Source organism: Corylus avellana, chromosome 10 (genome assembly GCF_965113065.1).
Source record: "Corylus avellana chromosome 10, dhCorAvel1.hap1.2, whole genome shotgun sequence".
Taxonomy (NCBI): Eukaryota; Viridiplantae; Streptophyta; class Magnoliopsida; order Fagales; family Betulaceae; genus Corylus; species Corylus avellana.
Window position 1 is genome coordinate 15,358,690 of NC_142499.1, and position 8,194 is coordinate 15,366,883.

General features: G+C 40.7%; 1 protein-coding gene and 1 pseudogene across 1 annotated transcript; one reads left to right on the top strand and one right to left on the bottom strand.

The window, feature by feature from the left end:
* Nucleotides 1-835: 835 nt before the first annotated feature.
* Nucleotides 836-3,195, bottom strand: LOC132161898 (uncharacterized). Its single transcript, XM_059572117.2, has 2 exons — nucleotides 1,764-3,195; nucleotides 836-1,693 (listed from the first exon to the last, which is right to left on the bottom strand). Exon 1 carries the CDS (start codon nucleotides 2,466-2,468, stop codon nucleotides 1,917-1,919), a length of 552 nt encoding a protein of 183 aa, XP_059428100.2. The 5' UTR covers nucleotides 2,469-3,195; the 3' UTR covers nucleotides 836-1,693; nucleotides 1,764-1,916.
* Nucleotides 3,196-3,415: 220 nt separating this feature from the next.
* Nucleotides 3,416-6,862, top strand: LOC132162358 (pentatricopeptide repeat-containing protein At4g21065 pseudogene; annotated as a pseudogene).
* The last annotated feature ends 1,332 nt before the right edge of the window (nucleotides 6,863-8,194 follow it).

Genomic DNA, 8,194 nt, shown 5'->3' on the forward strand with positions numbered 1-8,194 from the left:
TGGAGAGCAGGTTGTACAAACAATCTTTTAGGGGTGTCAACCCGGTCCGGTTTCCCGGTTTTTGGCCTAAAACCGGAACCGGAACCGGGGTACCCCGGTTCTCAATTTTGAGAAACCGGAACCGGAACCGGGACCCCGGTTAACCGGGGTCCCGGTTACCGGCCGGTTCCGGTATTACCCGGTCCGGTAACCGGTTTTTTTAAAAAATTGATTTTTGGGCTTATTTTAGGTATTAGGCCTAAAATAAGCCAATTTTTTTTTCATAAGTTGGCCTATTTTTTAAAAAATCTATTAGTTTCTTTGTCTAAATTAAAGGGGCTTTGTTGTGATTATTCCAAATAATTAAAAAATAAACCTTAAAAAGTCCAAAAATCCTAAAAAATCATTATTTTTGCCTATTTGGGCCTTAGAAATAAAAATTTAATTTTTTAAAATACCCTAAACCTAAACCTAAGTGTAAAAAATATTAATATATATAATATATATATTAATATATAAATATAATAATATATAAATATTATTAAATAAAATGAAAACCCGGTTCCGGTATTCCCGGTAAAAACCGGGTACCAAAAACCGGTACCGGAACCGGGGTACCCGGTTTTTAGATTTTTCAAACCGGAACCGGAACCGGGACCCCGGTTTCCCGGTTTCCGGTTTCCCGGTTTCCCGGTTTTCCGGTTCCGGTTCCGGTTCCCCGGTAATTTTTGACACCCCTACAATCTTTCATTGCAAAGAAAGGAAGTAACAAACAGTTTAACAAAAGAAATTCTTTTCATTAAGAGTTTAAAAACAATTGCAAGAGGCAAATATACAAGTTTTTACAAATTATCCCCCTTGGGGTTAGCAGCATCAGTCTCTGGCTTAACAGGAGTGGTCTCGGCACCATCTTGGCCTTTGGAGGCTTTAGCACTACTCGAAGATCCAACTTCCGAGTCGCCGAATGGCTTGTAGTCAAACTCGCCAATCCCCATAGCATCGGGCATTTGCTTTTGTCCTAGTCCGACAAGCTATTCCATAGCCTCGTCATAACATGGAATGTCTTCAGAATTTATAGCGTTAAGGTCCACGGTACGAGCGGGGTCGTTGGTCCAAGTTCTAAATGTCTCAAAGCCGATGATGATCTTATCTAACCAAGCATTATCCCGAGTCTACGAGGTGAAAGATAGTTGATTGAGGTAATTCTCAGCTCGGTTCTCGGCATCCTGGAGTTGAGCTTTGCTTTCACTGAGTTTCCCTCTGAAGAACTTGAGCCTCTCTTCGGCTACTGTCCAACTCGTCAGTGCTTCTTCGGTTTTAGCTTCCTAACTTGCTACTTCAGCTTGAGCTTCTTTTAACTGCACCAAGACCTCAGCATGCTTCTCTCCCAGCTTGCTCAGATCCTCCTTGACGATAGAGCAATCTTCTTGAAGTCACTTGTTATCGCCTCGGAGAGTCTACAACTCGGAAGCTAGCTCTGAGATCTTGGAGTCGGCCTCAGCAATAGTCGTAGTAGCCTCGGTAACTTCAGCTTGCATCATTGATTGCTGCTAACCCGCGAGAAGGAGTTCTTTGTCTTGCTGAGCCACGATATCTTTAAGTCTGGCGTTCTCAGCCTCGGACTCAACAAGTCTTTCAAACTCTTAGCTTTTGAAACCAAGTCCTTGTAGAATTTCCTAAAGTGACAGTATAGAACTATCGACTTCATAATAATCTACAAGAAATTCAACATTAGTCAGAATCAAATTAAAATCATAAAAGTCAAATGAAAGGGAGGTACTTACGACGAGTTGGTTGAAGTTCATCCTCTCCGCCATGCCTTGGGTATAATGATCATGTTCACCGGCCAAACACTCTTGGGGAATCAATTCCACCAAGGCTTGGAACGGGTTCCCCAGCAGCTTGCCCCCAAAGTCCGAGAGAGGCTTGCCAATAGTCTAGTCTACTTCGGAAGGCCTCACCAACGAGCCACTTGAAGAAGCGGCATTGGCTTCGGGGCCCTCAGTTTGACGATTACCTTCAAGAGTTGGAGTCTGTACGATAGTTTGAGACCTCGCACCCTCCTCAGCAGCTGCAGACTTCACCCGGACATTATTGCATTCCATGCCCACAGAGCTCTCTAACTCCGACTCTTGGGCTATATCATCCAAGATATGCTGGATGTTTAGGCCTAAGTCCACATGAATGGCAGTTGTCGGAGCAACACCAGTTAGGTTAATAAGTGGAGCTACTGCTAGAGGCTTTGCAGCGACAGGCTTGCCATTGAGGAGGGCCTTGTACGCCTCAACCGGGCACACAATTGGCCCTGGACCTGCCTTCCTTTTGGCAGCCAGTAGTTGGGCAAAGCTGGGCTTTCCCTTGTCAGCATGAGCCTCGGGCCCAAGTTGTTCGGCCACCTTCCTCCTCTTTAATTGGGGAACCTCAGGCTCTTTAGGCCCGTCCATCAGCCTTAAAACTTTTTGTGCCTGAGGCTCGCCTACCTTTCCCATGCCTTTGTCTACAACAAGTTTTCGAGGGGTGGCATTACCTGTATTAGCCGCCGGCGGGATCGGAGTAACAGACACCGGACTCCTTATGGCTACGGGTGGCTGGCCTCTTCCTGGATCTGCCAACGCCACCCTTTAAGGGGTATTTTAGGAAACGAGCCAGTTTGGATGAAGAAACTAGCTTCTTATAGTACATAGCTGACTTGTGTGTTTGAGCCCCAAGCCAGGATTTTGTTTACCCTCTCTATCTCTTCTTCAGATAGAATGGGTTCTTTATTAGCGTTCGTTGAAGGAACGCTTGTCTCTTGAGGCACTCTCGGCCCTTCCACTCTTTCTGAGGATGCAAACTCCCATCCTCCAATCGCAAAGAAGGATTTCTTCTTCCATTGTTTATTATTGGTGAAAGTCTTCTCCAGCTGAATAAACCTCCCTCGGCGAGATTGGAAATTGAAAAGAGCATCGCTCCTAGGGTTTTTCGGGAGTCTGTACACCCACAAGAATTCTCGAACCGTGAGCAGGTGTTCAACCCCAAGAACTGTTGGCCAAAGGAAGACGCAAGCGGAAATCACCCTCTAGGCATTGGGCATGATCTGATGGGGAGCCAAATTTAGTTGGCTTAGTAACTCCCGAACGACCTTTAGGAAGGGTAGCTTGAGGCCTACTCGGAACATGGCCTCGTATAGGCAAACTTCATGATTGTTGGCGCTTACCACTGCACCTTTCTTCTCGTCATCAATCTTCTCGTCATCAAACCGAAGTTTCATCGACTTCGGGATATAGCAATCTAGCCTGACCCGCCTCTCATTGGCCTTTGACAACTCCGATTTCCACAAGGTTGGGTAAGTGTTACCCAAACCATCAGAATCCGACCCATTGGTGTTGGCCATGAGGTAGATGAACTCAGGGTATAGCGATCGAGGAATGCAGGGGTGGTCACTGTAAATCAATTGATGGACGACAGACAGACGAAACTGATCTACTGCTGGTTCGATAATTGGAAGCAAAAGATCCAAGTATCTGAGTACAGGATTGTTGGGATGAACGAATTGCTCACAAGAAGGAAGTCGATGATTCCGATCAATCGAGGTTCTGAAAAACACTACTCTCAAAAAGTAGTATTGAGAAAAGTGGTTAGGGGGGAAGCAAGCCAGAGTAGTGAAAATGAAGTGGCAGAGCTCTCAAGCAACGAAAATGGAATTTCGGAAGAAAGAACTTTGCAAGGAAAATGGGAAACATGGTAAAGTAAAGGAGAAACCCTCGTTATATACTATACAGAAGGAGATGGTTGGGTATACAAAAAGGGTGGCACACGAAACCCTAGATAAACCTTGGGAACACGCGCATTAACTATCCTCAAATGATGCACCTCACCAAACCAGGCAGAAATGGACGAGTGGCCACCGAGAGTACAACTGCATCAGTAACGACACGTGGCACTATACTCAACCGCACAAACCGAAGCGAACTGAGTCTCGAGAATATGAACCGCCTCGTAAATTTTTGGAGGGAAAATTCCTGCCAAAAAAATTTTAAAATTTCAAGTTTTCCACCTCCACAGTCAAGGAAATATTTGAAAGGGAGTCGGGCATTTATAATGCAGTCTATTAGATGTGGTTTATTATTAAATTGGTTTAAGCAAATGTTTTTAATCACATGCTAGTTCTGTAGTCTCAGATGAAATAGTTGAAACTTGTTTAATATATTTGCGTTGAGAGAGGCTGCCTTAGGATCTCCCATAGTAACAGTGCAACAGAAACTTGAATTTTTTTTTTGTTTTATTAGTACACGAAATATTAAAGGCGTAACTTAAATATACAGGAATACAGGAGAAACACAAAACACTTAGCTAGAAAGAGATAATAAGTTAAGAAAATCATCTATACTAAGCACATTAGAATCAAAAGCAATTATCTTCTTACTTATCATTTATTTCCTTTCATTAGATGGAAACTTTTTAACAATATCTAGAAATATCCACTGGACAGAAAATCTTCTTATGGGAACAGGCTCCATTATGTAAACACCAGAGATTTTCACTAGATTGAGAGCAATTAGGAGATGGTTTTACTATTAGCATCATCCTAGAAAATTGTAGCATGTTTGCATCGAAATTGAGAATTTGGAGTCGAATCGCATTGCATAAACAGGAAATGCACCAAGTTCAAGGGCTTCCACTCTTTTAGAGGCATTTCCCAACAAATACAGATATCAAGGCAATGGTCAAATTGTTTTCCATTTTCAAATTGAATATATCAAAGGGGTGATTCTATTCCTGATTCGATACTCGAGTTCTTGCAGGGAAAAAATATGACAAACACATCCAAGAAACCAACCAATGCTAAAAAAAAAAAAAAAGAGTAATACTAAATGAACAGATTTTTTTTTTCAAATTGAATTAAAGGAAATTCATCTAACTTAATTTAAAAAAATACCATATATATATATGTATATATATATATATATTTGCAGGTGAGAATGACATGCTTTTTAAATAACTTTGTCGGTTAAATGACATCCTCCCTTTTTGTATTTTTGTATTTTTTTTTTTTGCCCTTTCAAATTTGACTTACTAAATTTTGACCCAAATGTATTTTTCTCTCTCAATTGTTTCTTATTCGTCCTCCCCTTTTTCTTCTAGGATGCAAATGAGAAATCCCGGTGTCCCAAGCGACACAAGTGCCTTCTACAAGTTGCACGCTCTTCTCCTCAAGACCGGCCTTCACGATGACCCGCTCTATCTCCGACGCCTCCTGCTTTCTTGCGCCACCGCCGCCCCTCACAGCTTATCTCACGCACGCTCCCTCTTTGCCCACATTCCCTCTCCAGACATCTTCGCCTACAACACTCTCATCAGAGCCCATGCCCACTTCTCTCCTTCCCATGCCCTTTCGCTCTTCTCTCAGATGCGCTTGGCCGGCGTCTCCCCCGACGCCTTCACTTTCCCATTCCTTCTCAAGGCCAGCGCTCGTCTCCACCTGGGTCAGGGCCTTCACTCGCTCATCATTAAGCTTGCGTTAGATTCTGACATTTACGTTCAGAACTCGTTGATAAGCTTCTACGGCCGCTGTGGTTCTATTCAGCTTGCGTCTAAGCTGTTCCAAGAAATGCTCCAAAGGGACTTGGTCTCGTGGTCTTCCATGATTGCTTGCTATGCGAACAACGGTTTCGGGTTTCAAGCCTTGGACCTGTTTCGGCAAATGCAGCTCTCCGTCTCGGAGGATATAAAATTCGATGAGATTACTATGCTCAGCGTAGTATCCGCGGTTTCGAGCTTAGGGGCGTTGGAATTGGGTCAGTGGGTTTATACTTTCATCCGCAGAAGCGGTCTGGAGCTTTCTGTTTCACTAGGTACTGCGCTTGTCGATATGTATTCGAGATGTGGGTCCATCGACGAATCGATTCGAGTGTTTGATGAAATGCCTGTAAGAAACCTATTGACATGGACGGCGTTGATTGATGGGCTTGCAGTACATGGCCGTAGCAGAGAAGCTCTGAGGGTCTTCTACGAGATGGAGAAATCCGGCTTCTTCCCGGATCATATCACCATTACTGGGGTCTTAGTTGCTTGCAGCCATGGCGGTCTTGTTGAAGAGGGTTGGCAAGTTTTTGAAAGCATAAGAAAAAAGTACGACATGGAACCACTGCTTGAGCATTATGGTTGCATGGTTGATCTCCTCGGCCGGGCAGGCTTGCTCTACGAGGCCTATAACTTTCTCGAAAGAATGCCAATGAAGCCAAATTCAGTGATTTGGAGAACTCTGCTTGGAGCCTGTGTAAACAACAACCATCTAGAGCTGGCAGAGAAAGTGAAGCAGAGGATCAATGAGCTCGACCCTTATCATGATGGTGATTATGTGCTCTTATCAAACGCGTATGGCGTAGCTGGTAGATGGGTTGAGAAGGAAGGAGTGAGGAATTTGATGAGGGAAAAGAGAATCAGCAAAAATCCAGGCTACAGTATAATCAACATTGACCAAGTGATTCACCAGTTTGTTTCTGGAGACAGTTCTCATCCCCAATCCGAGGAGATTAAGACATTCTTAATTTCAACAATCAACAGTTTAAGGCTTCGAGGTTATACTCCCTATACAAGTAATGTATTGCATGATATTGAAGAAGAGGATAAGGAGCATAGTGTTGGTTATCACAGTGAGAAAATGGCCGTTGCTTTTGCACTCCTTAGATACAAGGATAGCAGGACGATAAGGGTCATGAAGAATCTTCGAATTTGTCATGACTGTCATAGTTTCATGAAACATGTTTCAGATAAATTTGATAGAGAAATCATCATCCGGGATCGAAACCGGTTCCATCATTTTGTTAACGGATCATGTTCTTGTAGGGATTATTGGTGAAGGATGATTATCTTTCGTATTTTTTTTATTAATTTGAGTCAAGGCTCGATCCAAGACCTTTGGCTTTTTTATATATATAACAGTTCTATGTATTCATCCGTTATAAACTGTTCAATAAGATCTTCATGTAGTTTGCTTTCACATTATTGCCCTTTTAAAATATTATATTTTTGTTAAAGGACACAAATTTCTTTCAATCTATTTCAATAAGTGACAAGTATCATTCAAAATCTTTGGGTTTCTAAAAAATTAATGTTTAGATTCATAAGTTAGTAAAATGACAATAAATGACTCTTAAAATTATTTAACAAAAAAAATATGTGAGAGGTGAAACTTGTCACCTATTGAAGTAGGTTGAAGGAAATTACTTCTAAACTGGTTTGGAGAAAATTTTTGTCCTTTGTTATAGTAGAATATGGGTAGCTCTGTTTGTTAAAATTTTTGTAATATGTTTTTTCTTCTCAAAACAAAACAAGAATATTAATGAGAAATGATTGGTATTAATAATTTGTCTATATATATATATATATATATATTCCATATTCTGTTATAAATTTAATAGATTAACTATTTGTATGGTCCACCATTGACTTATGTGAGGTCCACATAAGTCCACAAATCTAATTGTTGATTTGTAAGATGATATGGAAACGATATGGGCAAAATATTGATACCAATTATTTCTCAGTATTAATAAACAAACCAAAACATAAAAAACAGTTTTCATATTAGAACGTTTTTTTTAAAAAGAAAAGAAAAAACAAAAACAAAACCATCCAAAACACATTAACAGATAATTGTTTACATTTATTTATGTTATTCTTGTGTTTATAATTTTATCCTTTCAATATGAAAGATTCCCCTAAAAAAAATGTTATCCTTTGGTTAAGCCAATAATGTGAACATGTATTTGAAAGTTAGTTGCATGAGCATTATAGGAATGAAAGAATTGGGCATGAAGAATAACGTGATCGAAGATAAGGAAGCAGGAGACTTGTGATTTGGTTGTTTACATTTATTTTAGTTACTATCATTTGTTTAGATTATTCTTACTATTAGGATGAGTTGATCATTTTATTTTTTTGATTAAGCCAGTAATAAAAATACTTAAATAAACGTTAGTGATGATGAATAAAATGATCGAACCTACCCTAATTTAGATGTTATGGACTTGATATTCAGGTTTGTAACACTGATGCTTAAGTTAGCATAGGTTAATGGTCATTTTATTTTATTTTATTTTTTATTTTTTATTTTTAGGATCAAATCTAGAGTGTTTATTGAAATAATTGGTATGTGATCATAACTAAAATGATCACATGACCTCTCCTCATGCAAGGCGTCAATGATAGAGTAAGGCCATGGTTAGGTGTC

Bases quoted from the DNA above. Each gene is read 5' to 3' on its own strand.
- LOC132161898 (XM_059572117.2), bottom strand. From the start codon at position 2,468: ATGGGAAAGGTAGGCGAGCCTCAGGCACAAAAAGTTTTAAGGCTGATG.